The sequence below is a fragment of the Lagenorhynchus albirostris genome, chromosome 16, assembly GCF_949774975.1.
Source record: "Lagenorhynchus albirostris chromosome 16, mLagAlb1.1, whole genome shotgun sequence".
NCBI lineage: Eukaryota > Metazoa > Chordata > Mammalia > Artiodactyla > Delphinidae > Lagenorhynchus > Lagenorhynchus albirostris.
In genome coordinates this window covers 25,056,595-25,074,383 of record NC_083110.1, presented here as the reverse complement: position 1 = coordinate 25,074,383, position 17,789 = coordinate 25,056,595, and the positions used below count along the sequence as shown (strand labels likewise).

At 35.1% G+C, this 17,789-nt stretch overlaps 1 protein-coding gene across 7 annotated transcripts in view; it reads left to right on the top strand.

The window, feature by feature from the left end:
- P4HA1 (prolyl 4-hydroxylase subunit alpha 1) overlaps positions 1–17,789 on the top strand; it is a 92,819-nt gene that overhangs the window by 33,992 nt on the left and 41,038 nt on the right. For 5 of the 7 annotated variants that reach the window (XM_060126120.1, XM_060126119.1, XM_060126122.1 and 2 more), the window contains exons 4-7: positions 138–212; positions 1,157–1,308; positions 4,236–4,373; positions 17,404–17,643. In XM_060126120.1, the coding sequence (XP_059982103.1) occupies positions 138–212; positions 1,157–1,308; positions 4,236–4,373; positions 17,404–17,643 (605 nt within the window). The remainder of the gene's footprint in view (positions 1–137; positions 213–1,156; positions 1,309–4,235; positions 4,374–17,403; positions 17,644–17,789) is intronic. The other 2 variants (XM_060126125.1, XM_060126124.1) reach the window with 1 other exon arrangement.

Here is a 17,789-nt window from a genome sequence, read left to right as displayed (position 1 = left end):
GAAGTTAGGCCCAGGCTAAGACTTCAGTTGAAGAATATGGATTGAGATAAGAATATAAATGGGTATGGGTCATTGACTGACAATTTTTTTCAATGGTTGCTAATATCTTCTATCCTCTTCTAACCTCCCTAATCAAGCCACCTTCTGGAGCAATTTTCCACTGCTATTTATCCTTCAGTCCTATGGTTCCATTCTAGAGATTACAGTGATAAGTATAGTATTATTTAATTGATATAGTTTTTCCTTAAATGCTAATTTATTTATTTAAATTTATTTATTTATTTATTTATGGCTGCGTTGGATCTTTGTTGCTGTGTGCGGGCTTTCTCTTGTTGTGGCGAGTGGGAACTACTGTTTGTTGCGTGCGTGGGCTTTTCATTGCAGTGGCTTCTCTTGTTGCAGAGCACAGGCTCTAGGCGTGCGGGCTTCAGTAGCTGTGGCACGTGGGCTCAGTAGTTGTGGCTTGTGGGCTCTAGAGTGCAGGCTCAGTAGTTTTGGTGCATGGGCTTAGTTGTTCCGCGGCATGTGGAAATCTTCCCAGACCAGGGCTGGAACCCATGTACCCTGCATTGACAGGTGGATTCTTAACCACTGCGCCACCAGGGAAGTCCCCTAATTTATTTTTAATTGACTCAGGTTCATATTTAATTCTGACCTGAGAGTTCCTAGCCTTTGTTTAATGAGTAGCTAAGTATTCAGTATTTTTGTTTTAAAATACAGTTTCTAGATACTGAATATAAAATTTTGCTGTAAGTTTGATTTAAATGAACATGTAACTGAAATTGGATTGGGCTGATTACTTTGTAATAATCAATTATTTGGCTTTAAGGACCTGTAGGGAAATAAATTTTTCGATTCTTACTAGAGGGATCCAATCACAACTTTTACTAAGATAGGTTACGTTTACTGTAACCATTTGGGAGAAACAAAACTAAAACAAAAAGTCTTGTAGTTATATTTTGATTTTGCCAAGTTAGATTTTATCTGTAAGAGAATCTTGCTTTTTAAAAATCCTTTGTAATTTTACTTTTAAAAGGATTTTAAATATAGTTTTAACTCAAAACCCTCTAATCTTTTTTGAGTGCTTTACTAGTCTTCTTCCTCATTGAGTGTGTATATACTTTATGTAGATTCCACTTATGTCTTACATTTTTAGATGGGCAGAGAAGTTAGATCAGCTAACCAGCACAGCAACAAAAGATCCAGAAGGATTTGTTGGACACCCTGTAAATGCATTTAAGTTAATGAAACGTCTGAACACTGAGTGGAGTGAGTTGGAGAATCTGGTCCTTAAGGATATGTCGGATGGTAAGTCAGATGGTAAGACTAATGAGCCAAAAAAAAAAGTAAGGCTTTTTTGCTACCACCTGTAGACATGCCAGAAGAAGTGATAAATTCAGTTCCCAGAACATCAGGTGTTCAGCCTTGTAACTGAATTATTGCTGAGATGTATTTGATTTGACTAGAGTTAATTTAGTCTACATCCTGAATTCTTGATTTAAAAAAAAGATGAATAAAAACTGGAAATAAAGAAAGATAGAACTTTATTGTTAAAATGTAATTTCTGCTCTTCATTTAACCTGGTCCTTTTTGCTTTGAAATCTAAAAAAGTGAATCAGTGATTTGGCATACAGCTTCATTTCTGAGGGTAATTGTTTTCATTTTAGGATTACCTTCAGATTTAAAAAATTTTATGGGTAAGTCTTTATCTTCTAATCAATTTTTAATGTACTGGGAGTGATACTAATAAGGAAAAATGTTAGCTGTGTTTTACATAGTACTTTGAAGCTTAGGATTGTTTTGTTTAACATAGACAATAAATTTAAAAATTGAGGCTGCAAACAGTAATAATGAATGTCTTTCTAATTGAAACAATAAAATTGTAGTTGAAGTATTGAGATCTTTTAGATATTTTAGTAACAGACACAGAAAACTAAGGCTGGAGTTTAATGAAGTAGAGGTATTATGCTTTAGTACATAGTGTTTATTTGTTGAATGATTGAAGGTGGCAAAAAAAAGAGAGACAGAGAACTGAGCCAACTGTGTAGTAAAGCACTCCAAGGGTGCTTTCAAGTATTTGTGAGCAGTAAACTAAACTATTACGCATAGGACAGGAAACCTTGAAAAGAAAAATTAAGGCAAGCACTTGTGAATACTTCTTTGAGATGAAAAGGAAATAGTACCTGTGATTATTTGTTGTCATATAACACCATGAGAACATTTTTTTTTTTTTTTGCGGTACGCGGGCCTCTCACCGCTGTGGCCTCTCCCGTTGCGGAGCACAAGCTCCAGACGCGCAGACCCAGCGGCCATGGCTCACGGGCCCAGCTGCTCCGCGGCATGTGGGATCTTCCCGGAATGGGGCAGGAACTCGTGTCCCCTGCATCAGCAGGCGGACTCTCAACCACTGCGCCACCAGGGAAGCCCCATGAGAACATTTTTAAGATCATATATGTATGCGTTTGTATACATATGCACACACATTTGTTTATTATTTTTTTAAAAAAAATCTAAAAAAAAAAAATCTCAAGTATGAACTAAGTTTTTTTATAAAGTAAACCTTAAGACTTAGGCGTTTTAATCTGTGGCAGTCATCCCATAATGCTATAATAGATATACGTTTTTTCTTTTTATTAGAGAGGATTTAAGTTACTTCATAGATTTTGGTTTGGGGCATAAAATCGTTCCAGTCTTCTGTAAAACATGCTTGTAAAATTGCATGTGGATATTGTGACTAGGAGTTGGTCTTAAAACTAATGCTTTAATATGGACTTAGGCCTCTTCCATCTAGTTGTTCATCTGTACATTTCAATTAACATAAAAATGCCTGGCCTTTTGATGATCAAAGTATGCATAGTTGATTATAAGTAAAGGAGAATGGAGGGAAGTCTTGTACCTAATTTTGATTTGCAAATGATGACACATGTTATTAAAATTTTAAATCACTTTTTGTTGTATTGATTTCTCAAGGAGTATTTAGCATCTCTTCTCCTTAGGAGTTATATAGTTACCAGTGATTAGTTTCTTAGTTTTATTTTTGCTGTATTTTATGTAAAACCTTTTAAAATTAATATTAGGATTTATAGAGTGCAAACCATGATGATGAACACTATATTTAATAATTAAACAGATCTAAATATATTTTAATAAACTAGCTTACCTGATACTCTTACATATATAATAAATGTCTCTTCCTTCTCCTTAAAGAATTTCACCAAACTTTATATATTTACACATTTATGTGACATGTGGCACATGGAAGAAGAAAACATAACTTTAAGAGTGTACATTTTGCTTACTGTTATCTGAAAGTATAATTGGTTGCCAGTGAACATCGTTTTCAAATCTTTAAATGTTCACTTTTCAAGCTTAGTGGAGGCTGTGTTGTATAATTAAAAACTATTATGTTAGTTGATCTTTACCTATTAATACAAATATAATTTATGCAATGACCTCAGATTACTTAAGCAACATTAAAAATGGTTTGGGAAGATGAACAACTTAGAGGTATGTCAAGTCTCGTTCAGTATATTTAATTTTTTCTTGTTACACATGGTATGGTGGAAAATTATAATAAAATAGATTTTTAAAAATCCTTTTAAGACTATATTGGAAAATGGAAGTCTGTGAGGTTCTAAAGTCTTTTTTCTTCCAATTTTATTGAGATATAATTGACATACAGTACCGTATAAAGTGTACAGCACAATGATTTCACTTACACACATCGTGGAATGATTATCACAGTAAATTTAGTGATCATCCATCACCTCATATAGATACAAAATTTAAAAAATAGAAAAAAATGCTTTTCCTTGTGATGAGAACTCTTAAGATGTACTCTCTTAACAACTTTCGTATATAACATACAGCAGTGTTAATTATTTTTATTGTGTTGTACATTACATCCCTAGTACTTACTTATAACTGGAACTTTATACCTTTTGACAGCCTTCCTCCAGTTACCCTGCACACCCACCTCCTGCCTCTGATAACCATATATCTGATATCTTTTTGTATGAGTTTGTTTTTGAAATATAATTGACCTGCAACACTATGTTCCTGTTATACAAAATATTGATCCTGTATTTCTATATATTTCAAAATGATCACCGTGATAAGTCTAGTTCTGATATGTCATCACCATACAAAGATATTACATAGTTATTGACTATATTTCCCACACTGTACATTTCATACCCGTGTCTAGACTCTTTTTTTTTCCCCCCTATTTTAAGGTTTTATCTCTAACCTAACCATTCAGAGACAGTACTTCCCTAATGATGAAGATCAGGTTGGGGCAGCCAAAGCTCTGTTGCGTCTCCAGGATACCTACAATTTGGATACAGATACCATCTCAAAGGGTGATCTTCCAGGTAAGAATTACTGTAGTCTATAAAAATCCTATCACTTGGCTTCTCCGTTCAGTCCATTAGGGCAATGTTAATATAAAAAGACTTCCGTATTTTAAGATTTTTAACTTCACTTTGTTTCACAGCCTTTGAGGACAAAACAACCCTTTGTCTAGGACTGAATAGTTGTGGATAAGCTGCTAGCTTGTTACTGTGAAAGCTTATAATTATAGAGACTAACTTAAGTAGGCAATTTTAGCATGTAAGAAAAAGAAACCACCAGTTTTCCAAATGTCTGTCTTTAGAATACCCAGTATTTGTGCGTTAAGTTATAAGGAAATTGATAATCAAAGTTTATATATTCAATAATTTAAAACCAAGACATGTTGAGTATGTACTGATTTTTAGTGTTCTACAGTGTGAAGCATCCTGCTTTCTGACCTATTTTCGGCAAAACCCTCTTTTTTTAAGTTACAGCTGATTTCATGATAATTTGCTTAAATTTATTGTGAAAAAAACATAAAACAAAATTTACCATCTTAACCAATTTTAAATGTGCAGTTTATGGTATTAAGTACATTTGCATTATTATGCAGCCATCATTACCATCCATCTGCATAGCTCTTTTCATCTTGTGAAACTGAAGCGCTATACTTGTTAAACAATAACTCCCCAGTTCCCACTTACTCAGCCCCTGGCAACCATCATTCTACTTTCTGTCTCTATGACTTTGACTTAAGTACCTTATATAAGTAGAATCATACAGCGTTTGTGTTTTTGTGACTGGCTTATTTCACTTAGTATAATGTCCTCAAGGGCTGTAGTATACGTCGGAACTTCCTTCATTTTTAAGGCTGAATAATAATCCATTGTGTATATACCATATTTTGCTTATCCATTCATCTGTTGATGGACACTTGGGTTCCTTCCACACATCAGCTATTGTGAATAATGCTGCTGTGAACATGGGTGTGCAAATAGCTCTTCAAGACAATGTCTTTTATTCTTTGAGTATATACCCAGAAGTGGAATTGCTGTGTCATATGATAATTCTGTTTTTAATTTTTGAGGAGCCACCATACTCTTTTCCATAGTAGATATACCATTTTACATTCCCACCAACAGTGCATAAGGGTTCCAGTTTCTCCACATCCTTGCCAACACTTGTTATTTTCTTTTTTTTTTCTGATAGTAGCCACTCTAGTGGGTGGTATCTCATTGCAGTTCTGCATTTCCCCAATTATCAGTGATGTTGAGCATCTTTTCATGTACTTATTAGCAGCCGCCTGTACATCTTCTTTGAAGAAATATTTATTCGAGTCCTTTGTCTGTTTTTTTTTTTTTTTTTTTTTTTGCGGGTACGCGGGCCTCTCACTGCTGTGGCCTCTCCCGTTGCAGAGCACAGGCTCCAGATGCGCAGGCTCAGTGGACATGGCTTACGGGCCCAGCCGCTCCGCAGCATGTGGGATCTTCCCGGACCGGGGCACGAACCCGTGTCCTCTGCATTGGCAGGTGGACTCCCAACCACTGCGCCACCAGGGAAGCCCTGTCTATTTTTTAATTGGGTTATTCATTCTTTATTGTTGAGTTTTAGAGGTTCTCTATATATTCTGGATATTAATTCCTTATGAGATGTATGATTTGCAAATATTTTCTCCTATTCTGTGGGTTGCCTTTTTACTCCATTGATATTGTGCTTTGTATCCAAATTTTTAAATTTTTACGAAGTCCAATTTGTTTATTTTTTCTTTTTTTGCATGTGCCTTTAGGGTCATATACAAGAAATCATTGCCCAATCCAATGGTATAAAGCTTTTGTCCTATGTTTTCTTCTAAGAGTTTTATTGTTTTAGGTGTTATATTTAGGTCCTTGATTTATTTTGAGTTAATTTTTACATGTGGTATTAGGTAAGGGTTCAACTTCATTCTTTTGCATGTGGATATTCGGTTCTCCCAGCACCATTTGTTGAAAAGACCATCCTTTCCCCATTGAATGGTCTTGCCATGCTTGTCAAAAATCATTTGACCATATATACAGAGGTTTACTTCTGCCTCTGTATTCCATTAGTCTGTAAGTCTGTCTTTATGCTGGTAACACACTATGTGATTATTGTAGCTTTGTAGTAAGTTTTGAAATTAGGAGGTGTGAGTCTTCTGGTTTTGTTCTTCTTTTTAAAGATTGTTTTGGTTATTCTGGGTCCCTTGAGATTCCGTATGAATTTTAGGATGGGTTTTTCTGTTTCTGTTTTTAGTATTTTGATAGAGATTGTGTTGAATCTGTAGATTGCTTTGGGTAGTATTAACATTTTAACAATCCATGAATCATGGTCTTCCGATCCATGAACATGGGATGTGTTTTCCATTTATTTATGTTGTCTTTCAGCAGTTTTTTTGTAGTTTTTCACTGTATGTCTTTCATCTCCTTGGTTAAGTTAATTCCTAAGTATGTTATGCTTAGACTTCTTTTAGTAATTTTCTTTTAGATTGTTCATTATTGGTACATAGAAATGCAACTGATTTTTCTGTGTTGTCTTTGCATCCTGCTACTTGGCTGAATTCATTTATTAGTTCTAACAAGTTTTTTGTGGAATCCTTAGGATTTTCTAACCTAAGATAATTTTATCTGCTGGGTATTCCCTGGTGGTCCAGTGCTTAGGACTCCATGCTTTCACTGCCGAGGGTGCAGGTTCAATCCCTGGTTGGGGAACTCAGATCCCACAAGCAGCGCAGTGTGGCAGAAAAAAGATAATGTTATCTGTGAACAGAGATCATTTTACTTCTTCCTTTCCAGTTTGGGCACCTTTGAGCTTGTTCTTGCCTAGTTGCCCTGGCTAGAACTTCCAAGTACTAAGTTGAATAGAAGTGGCGAAAGTGGGCATCCTTGTTCTTGTTCTTGATCTCAAAGGAAAAGCTTTCAGTCTTTGACCATTGAGTGGGTTTTTCAAATATATCTTTTATTATGTTAAGGTAGTTTCCTTCTATTCCTAGTTTGTTGAGTGTTTTTTTTATCATGAAAGAATACTGAATTTTGTCAGTTGTTTTTTCTGCATGAATTGAGATGATCGTATTTTTTTCCTTTATTCCGTTAATGTGGTGCATTACATTGATCGATATTCATATGTTGAAACATCCTTGCATTCCAGGAATAAGTTCTACTTGGTCATGGTGTATAATCATTTTAATATTATATGCTGCTGAATTCTGTTTGCTAGTATTTTGTTGAGGATTTTTACATCAGTGTTCATAAGTGATATTGGTCTGTAGTTTTCTTGTAGTGTCTTTTTCTGGCTTTGGTATAAAGGATAATGCTGGCCTCATAGAATGAGATAGGAAGTATTCTTTCCTCTCTTTTTGAAAAGTTTGAGAAGGATTGGTATTAGTTCTTTGGTAGAATTCTCTGGTGAAGCCATTAGGTCCAGGGCTTTTCTTTTGTCAGGAGACTTTCGATTACTGATTGTCTCATTACTAGCTATAGGTCTATTCAGATTTTCTATTTTTTTCTAAGTCTTGGTAGGTTTTGTGTTTTTAGGAATCTGTCCATTTCATCTAGGTTATTCAATTTGTTGGTGTACAGTTTTTCATAGAACTCTCTTATAATCCTTTGTATTTCTGTAGAATCAATAGTAGTATCCCCACTTTTATTTCTGATTTTAGTAATTTGAATCTTTTCTTAGTCCATGTAGCTAAAGGATTGTCAATTTTGTTGACAAAATTCTTTTCAAAGAACCATCTTTTGTTTTCATTAATTTTCTCTATTGTTTTTCTTTTACTTCTCCTTTAATATTTCCTTTCTTCTGCTAGCTTTGGGTTAAGTTTGTCCTTGTTTTTCTAGCTTTTAGGTTGTTGATTTGAGATCTTTCTTGTTTTTTAATATAAGCGTTATAACTATAAATTTCTCCCTTAGCTCTGCTTTCATTGTGTCCCATAAGTTTTAGTATTTTGTGTTTTCATTTTCATTTGTCTTTAAGTATTTTCGAATTTTCCCTGTGATTTCTTCTTTGATCCATTAGTTGTTAAAGAGTGTGTTGTTTAATTTCTGCAAAATTTGAAGTTTTCCAGTCTTACTTGTGTTACTAATATCTAACTTCACATGATAATTTACTTTTGCCATCTCTCACTTTTTCTGTGAGTGTGTGGCTTACCCCATTACTACCTTCTTGTCATTATCAACTAGAGAAATAAAATATATTACCTCTATCATCATACTGAAATTGATTTTCTCCTTAAGAAAATATAGTGGGATGAGTTACTTGTTAAGGTGTTTTTCTTGCTCATTTTCCTAAATTTGCAGTGAAGTATCAAGTGGAAAAACTAACCATGGTATAATATTAAATAAAATTTCCTTTAAGCTGCAATGTAATTTCATCAAGTTGGACTTCCAAAAAAGTACAAATTTGCAAATTTTATTTTCTGTTTCTACTAATATGGTACATTATAACACTTCTGAAGATCACAACTTTGTTTTGTTTGGTTTTTTAAATTAATTAATTAATTTGGTTGCACCAGGTCTTAGTTCCGGTAAGCAGCTCCTGAGTTGTGGTGTGTGGGCTTCTTAGTTGCAGCTCACAGGCTCCTTAGTTGTGGCTTGCAGGCTCCTTAGTTGTGGCTCGCCAGCTCCTTAGTTGTGGCATGCAAACTCTTAGTTGAAGCATGCATGTGGGATCTAGTTCCCTGACCAGGGATTGAACCTGGGCTCCCGGCATTGGGAGTGTGGAGTCTTATCCACTGCGCCACGAGGGAAGTCCTGCCTTATGCTTTTTAGTTCACCTCTGGTTTAAAACATCAATTTGTTTAATAGATATTAACTATTTAATGTTTATTTAATATCTACTTAACATAATAGCCATTATGTTAAGTACTAGGGATGTGATAATGAATAACACTGCTTTTGCCCTTAGGATACTTATCTTATGATATGGTATGATGAATGCCTAGATGCAGATAACTTAGGATACTGTGGGAGCACATAGGAGAAAACTTAATTTTGGACTTGAGAAGAGAGAGGCATAAAGTAAGACTTCCTGGAATACAGGATATTTTTTAAAATTGAGATGTAATGGACAAGGAATTAGCTAGGAAATTGGGGGAGGGGGGGAAATAGTGGGCATGAGAAAAATATTCCAAACAGAACATATATATAGGCCAGAGAGGAGAGAGCATTTTATATCAGATATCTAACAAGTAGTTTGTTCAAGGGGTGAGTGCATGAACAGTGGGAGGGAGTTGGTTTTGTGAGAGTAGTGAGAGATGAGGCTAGATAGGTAAGCAGAAGCCATCTCCTGATGAACTTTGTAAGTCATGTGGAGGAGTTTGAAGTGTTCTGAGTGCAATGAGAAGCTATTGAAAAGTTTTAAACAGGGAGGTTATATGATTTTCATTTTAGAAATATCATTCTGGCTGCAGAATGGATTCAGATCTGGGGGTAGGGACAAAGAAATCAGGGAGGAGGCTGTTGTAAAAATTAAGTAAGACGTGATAGTGGTAGCTTAGGTTATTTCCAGTTTTTTGCAGGACCAAGGTTCAACAGACATCTTTATGTCTTCTTGTGTCTATTACACACATAAAAGAGTTTCTCTTGGATATAAGCTTCTCAAACTTTACTAGATGTGGCCAGATTGTTCTCCAGAGCAGATGTACCAATTAATGCTCTCACCCGCAATGTAAGGGAGTTCCCATTTCTTCATACCCTTGCCAACACTTGGCTTTGTCAGATTTAAAATTATAGCAGTTGAGGTGTGAAGCGATAGGGATGAGGGTAGGGGGAAGGATGATTTGTTTTTTTTAATTGCCCTCCCCCCAAAATCAGAGAAATGCTTATTTCAGTGGATTTATATTGATGCCATGTAACTCCTTGATTAATTTTGTCTGTTTCTTTCTCCTTTTTGGGCCTACCTTTTGAAATGCTTTCTTGATATTTTAATATAAAATCTGATAAGTTAAATGGATTTTAGCATTAATGATGCCTTTACAGTTCATATAGACTGTTCCTTTAGTTTCAGGTTGTTCCTAACCCTGATTTGTTGAGTAGATTTTTAGCTTCCGGAGATATTACACTTTTGGTGGGGCGGCGGTGAAGTAGAAAAGAATAGCTTTATTGCTTTGCCAGGCAAAGGGGGGTACCACAGCGGGCTAATGCCCTCAAAACTGTGTGTCCCCTACACTTTTCTTTTTGGATAGAAAATGTCTTATATATAAAATTTGATTTACTTCAGGTGGAAGTTGAAGGTTCTTCTTGGTCATTTGCATCACTATCTTGGTTAGCCGATAAGGTTAACTACACCAAGCAGTAGATTCTCTGCACATCTCTGGAGTGCACTCAGCTATGAGTGTACCATAGTGCCTCTGATGCAAGACGTCAACTTCCCAAGTGTATGCATTTTAAACATATTTGTCCCTTACAAATCAAGTTTTTGTCCACTAAATGTCCCTATAAATAATAGTGTAAGAATTTTTAAATTAAATCTCCCAGTTTATGGATGAGCCACAAAAAACGTATTTCTAAGTAAATTTTCCTATACTATTTTATTTCCTATTCCTATTTTCCTATATTATAGTTTATATTGTGATAATAAATTAAAAGGACTCTTTTTGGTGTTAGTTTTAACTGTAAATTTGGGTTACTACATTCGGTTTGACGGGCTAACATCAGTCATCCGTGCCACTTCCTTTGAACCAAAGGAATTTGCAGCTTATTCTTTTTTCTCATCAAATTCTATTTGTGCTTTGCATGAAAGTTTTTTATAGTCTTTTTCTGCCAACATCACTTTCCTTATCTCATTTTCTTTGTCTTCTTGTCCATTTACTTTTTCTTTTCATGTTCTCTATTTTGGAAGCAGCCTTCCCTTTCAAATGCTACATCACTTCATTTTCATTTTCTTCTTTAATACAATTCCTAGGCATTTTGCCTTTGATAATTGTGAATAGATCAATAGGTAAGATAACCAGAGATACTTTAACTACCAAGGCAGAATAGCTAAAGATACTCTACTATCCCCATTGTGCTTTCAGATAATGTTGCCAGGATATCAGGTCATGTAAAAAATATTTCTGGTGCTCTCTACAGGTATTAATGGCATTCTCTCCTCTTGTGCCTTTTGTATGTCCCTGAGAAAAAACATTCTTAATTACTGCTTTGTAAGCTCATCTTAGAACTGTATTCCAGTTCTCATAACTGAAAAATAATAGGAGAGTCAAAATTCAGTATGTTTCCTTTGTTTCTGAAATTGTGTCATGTTAAACTATTAATAAGTTAGTTTCTTGGTATCCTTTTCTAGATTAGAGTGTGGAGTAGAGAGTTAGTAACTGTCAAAGTATGGATCTTCATCTTCATTTTAGTAGTACACTGATAATCAGTTACTATCCATAAGTGACTAACAGGAGGCAAAAAAAAAAAAATAGTGAATGGAGGTAGTTGTATGATTTGAATATTTAATTGTATTGGTCCATGTGATCCTCCAATGCATACATCTCCATGCTAGGACTGTGCTTGGTACTAGAATGTAACAGGTCATATCCTCAGACCAGGGCATGCTATGCCCTAGACAGTGAATGTCTGATCACTAGCAAAATGTGCCCATTTTATTTCCTCTTTTTGGTTTTTTTTTTTTTTTTGCGGTATGCGGGCCTCTCACTGTTGTGGCCTCTCCCATTGTGGAGCAGAGGCTCCAGATGCGCAGGCTCAGCGGCCATGGCTCACGGGCCCAGCCGCTCCGCGGCATGTGGGATCTTCCCAGACCAGGGCACAAACCTGTGTCCCCTGCATCGGCAGGCGGACTCTCAACCACTGCGCCACCAGGGAAGCCCTTTATTTCCTCTTAATTTATATCTCATGAACTCCTTTTCTGCTAGCACTTAAAAAAAAAAAATGTTGATACCATTGGATAGGTTATAGCTAAGTCTGGTTTTAGCCAATTTACTGCCTTGTTGAAGTATAGTCAATCAAAAGTTATTAAGGAAAACACCATTGTATTCCTTTTTCTACCAATTTCCTTTGTGATGTTATCAGACATATCAGACATACGTTTCTTTTGGTTAAATACCTAGAAGTGAATTCTCTGGGTTGCATGGTAGGTATATATTTAATATTGAAGAAACCACCAAATTGTTGTACCATTTTATACTCTGGTCATCAGTGTATGAGAGTTTTAGTTCCTTCACATACTTGCAAACACTTGTGACTAAGTCCTCCAACTATGTTCTTTGTTAAAATTGCTTTGGCTATTCTAAATTCTTTGGATTTCCATATAAATCTTAGGATCAGCTTGTCAGTTTCTACAAAAATGCCTGTAGGAAATTTTATTAGGGTTGTTTTGAACCTTGGGGAGAATTTGGGCAGCACTGTCATTTTAAAAAGATAATTTTCTAATCCATGAACATGCTATCTCTTTGTTTATTTAGGTCAGAAAACTTGGTATAGGAGATAAGATATTTTGACATTAACATTAAACCACTGTGAGTCTCACATTTATTGTTTGAACGTTGGTATCAAAAGTTGGAAAAAATTTTCTTTTTCTTTCTCCCCTCCTCCTTTCCCTCCTCCTCCTTCTTCTACATCTTTCTCACTGAAAGCAAATTTATCACAGGCTCAGTTTTTAATTCATATCCTATCTTTGTCCTCTTCTGTTGTTCAAAAACTTTATATTGTTTTAGTTTCTGTTATATTTAGAAATGTGTTGACAAATGAAACATGATAACACATTGTCCAATAGAGGAACATGAAACTGTAACTAGCATAGTGGGCAGTATCCATTTTGAGGTCTGACATAATACCTTTTTCATTGGATTGCCATGAGAATCAAATGAGCTAAAAGCCTGTGAGAACTAAAACTGCAAAATGATGTTATTAATGTTTTATTTAAAAGAGGTGCCCAAATAAACTTTTTAAAAATTGAGACATAATTGACATATAACATTGTATTAGTTTTGGGTGTACAACATGACGCGGATATGTACGTATTGTGAGATGATCACCACAAGATGTTTAGTTAACATCCACCATCACACGTAGTTACAAAAAAATTTTTTCTTGTGATGAGGACTTTTAAGATCTACTCTTCCAGCAACTTTTAAATATAGAATACAGTATTATTAACCATAGTCACTATGCTATACATTACATCCCCAGGACTTATTTATCATATAACTGGGAGTTTGTACCTTTTGACCACCTTCACCATTTCTCTCATATTAGTTTTAGTCATGCAGAACTTTTTATATTCTTTCAAAGTCCAAACTATACTAATAAGGTCCACTGACAGAAGTCTCACTTTCATTTCTGTACTCCTCAACCTGTTCCTTTCTTCTTCCTATATGTAACTACCACTTTATTAGCTTTTTCATTTCCACTGTTTCTTTTTGAAAATATAAGCAAATGTATATATATTCCTGTTTCCTTTCAACATCAGCACAGAAGGCAGCATGGTATAAATACTTCCTGTACTTTGGCATTTTAATTTATTGATATGTTCTAGATAGTACTTCATATCCTATATAGAAATCCTCCTCATTTCTTTTTACAGCTGCATGTTACTCTGTTTTGTGGAGTTACCATAGGTTATTTAACTGGGTGCCTATTGATGGACATCTGGTTTGTTTGCAGTCTTTTGCTTTTATAAAAATAATACTTCCATTAACCTTGTGCATATATTATTTTGTTTTTTTGCTAAGTGATCTTTGGGATATTTTTTCTAGAAGTGATGCCATTGAATCAAAGAGGAAATACATAGGAAATTTTGCTAACATTGTCCCAGTTTCCCCCCATAATGGTTCTGTCATTTTGTATTTCTAGCAGCAATATATGAGAGTGCCTATTTCCCCACAGCATCACAAAAAATTTCAAACTTTGAGATTTTTGCCAATCTGATGGCTCACTTTTCTTTAAATGTATACCAATTTCTTTGGTTATCTTTTTTTTTTTTTTTTTTTGGTACCTCAGACTTCTCTTTTGGAATTGTTTTCTTCCTCCTTGAAACAAATCCTTAAGAAGCCCTTGCATGTACTTTGTTTGGCTTATTATTCTCTATGCTTCCTGAATCTGAAGTTTCATGTATTCTAATGCTAGAATATTGTCCACCAATATTTCTTTAAATAGTGCCTTTTCCACATTCTGTTGTCTTCTTCTGACACATGCTGTTGTCTTCTGTCTTCTTATTTTTTCTTCCTTGTCTTTTAACTAGAACTTCATATGTATTCCTCCTCTCTGCTGTATCCTGGGTAGTTTATCCCATGGTAATTTATTCACTTCTCACTTCTTGGTTTATTATTCTCTTTTTTTTGTTGTGTCTAACTTGCTGTTTAACCTGACCAATATGTCTTTATTTCATTGATAATATTTTTAATTTCTGGAAGTTCTATTTCTTCCCCCCACTCAAATCTGCCTGGTCTTTTTTAGGGTATCTTACATGTTCATATTTTCTATTTTTTAAAAAATTCTTTAAACATTTTAATCATAGTTGTTTTGTATTCTTAATCTGATAACACCAACATCTGAAGACTGTCTAATACTGGTTTTTAATAGTTTTTGCTAATTTTGCTCATAGTGGCTTGTTTGATCATGTGCTTTGTGATTTTGGATTGTATACATTTCTTCAGATTGTGTGTTGGAATATTGCAAAACCTGAGGTGAGGGTGCATTTTGCAGAGTATAAATGTTGCTTCTGCCAGTTGTCCTATTGCATTACCAACCTACGACTACTTTAAGTTAAATTCTTGGCTTTAGTTTTCCAGACCATGGAGATAGCATATGTTTGAAATGAAAACCTCCCTGAAAGCGTGCCTGTGGAGTTCTAAGGGATTGTCTTTCACCTACCTGCAGTGAAGACTGAGAAAAACAAGTTCTTTTGTTGTTTCTCTTTGCCAGCTGACAGAGTTTTTTTTCTAGTTCATTCTCCCATTCAAGATGTAGTTCTTCAAGGGTCTGCTTTGTCACTTTGCATGGGCCTGAGGCTTTATCTCCTGTCCCTTTGTTGGTGGTTAAAAATCAAGCTTCTAGTATTCTGATCTAGTGACTGCCTCCAGAGGAGATGCAGCTTCATCCTCTGCTTACCTCTCTAGGTTTCAAGTTCCTTTTTGGTTTTGGCCCTAAGAAATTTGCTTAATTCCTGTGAACTTGGCCATAGTACAAATGGATAATTGTTACATTTAATTCAGCATTTCTAGGTAGAGTCGACCCTTGAACAATGCTGGGGTTAGGGATGCTGACCCCCCTGAGCAGTTGAAAATCTGCGTGTCTATTTTGACTCTCCCAAAACTTAACTACCAATAGACTACTGCTGACTGGAAGGCTTACTGATAATTTAAACAGTTGATTAACACATATTTTGTATGTTACATGTATTATATACTGTATTTTTACAATAAAGTAAGCTAGAGAAAAGAAAATGTTATTAATAAAATCATAAGGAAGAAAAAATACATTTACAGTACATACATGTATTTATTGAAAAAAATCCACGTATAAGTGGACTCATGCAGTTCAAACCCTTGTTGTTCAGGGGTCAACTGTGTTTTATATCAGAAGCAATTCCCTCCCCACCACCCCAGAATATGTGGTCCAGATGTAATTTTCTCTCTGTTGCTTACTTAACATGGTATACACAAAAAACATAAAATACTCAGGCTCTTAAAGTCTCCACTTAACTCACCTGATTTACTGTTTATAAAAATGCAGTGTTATATGGTTGCTATCATTCAGAGTATATTTTTTACATTTATTTCTTTCTATAGTTCTTTCTCTATTTTTCCTTATTCTTATGAAAGTAATGGTAATTGTACAATATTTGAAACAAATAGTCAATAATAAAAAGACAAGTAACCAAATTTTTAAATGAGCAAAAGGATTTGAATAGACATTTTTCCAAAGATGAAATACAGATGACCAATAAACATGTGAAAAGATGCTCAACATCATTTAGGGAAATAAAATTTAAAAACCACGATGAAATACTACATCATACCCACAATGGCTATAATAAAGGTGGACAATAACAAGTACTGGTGAGGATGTAGAGAAATCAGAACCCTCATACATTGCTGGTAGGATTGTAAAAAGGTGCAGCCACTTTAGAAAACAGTTTGGCGGTTTCTGAAAATGTTAAGCATAGAGTTGACATAAGACCCAGCAATTCCACTGCTACATATACTCAAGAGTAATGAAAAAATGTGTCCACAGAAAAACTTGTACATGAATGTTCACAGTAGCATTATTAATAAAAGCCAAAAAAGTGGAAACAACTCAAATGTCCATCAACTGATAAGCAAAATGTAGTCTATCCCAATGGACTAGTATTTGGCAATAAAAAGAACCTTGAAAACATTATGCTGAGTGAAGGAGTCCAGTCACAGAAGACCATATGTTGTGTGATTCCATTTATGTGAGATAGCCAGAATAGGCAAACCTACAGATACAGAAAGTAGATTAGTGGTGTGTAGGGATAGGGCAGGAAAGGGGAGATGATAGGTAGTGACTGCTTAAGGTTACAGAGTTTCTTTTTGGGGTGATGCAAATGATCTAAAATTAGATTATGGTGATGGTTGTACAACTCTGTGACTATACTAAAAACTGTTGGATTCTTTAACTGGGTGAACTTTATGGTATATAAATTACATACCATTAGTGCTTTTGAAAAGGGTTACTGTAGGGGAAGGGAAGAGGGGAAAGAATCAGTTGACAGGTTTGTCTCTCTTCCTGCCCATTTATCCCTTGCCCAGATTGTTGGTTAAGAGTTAGATATATCTCATATGGTGATTCCCGCTGTGTTGGAAAATTGCATGCTTCAACTTAATTGATGCTTCATTTTGGTATGATGGCTGATAATTGAAGTCTCGGGTTCTATAGGTCCTACGTTACCTATTAGCTGTGTGATCCTTGCCATGTTTCACTACCTTGTAGATTGTTCCTTTGTTTATAAACTTAGGATAATTCCTGCTTTTCCTACCTCAGAAGGTTGTTGTGAGGTTCAAATGAGAGGGAGATAGTACTTTGAAAGCTGTGTAGTCCTAAATAAGTATATAATAGTATTAAGATTCCTAAAGTTCTCTGTATTTTGTTTCCATAGGAGTAAAACACAAATCATTTCTAACAGTTGAGGACTGTTTTGAGTTGGGCAAAGTGGCCTACACAGAAGCAGATTATTACCATACAGAACTGTGGATGGAACAAGCACTAAGGCAGCTGGATGAAGGCGAGATTTCTACAATTGATAAAGTCTCTGTTCTAGATTATTTGAGCTATGCAGTGTACCAGCAGGGAGACCTGGATAAAGCACTTTTGCTCACAAAGAAGCTTCTTGAACTAGGTATGTTAATTTGGCCTAATTCAAGGTTAAAGATGTGTTGGTGGATATATAGATATACTAATTATGTGTGACTGTATATATTTGTCATATAGCTTTGGTACTTTTTATTTGTTGTAAGTCAGGAGCTCATCTGTCAGACATACTTT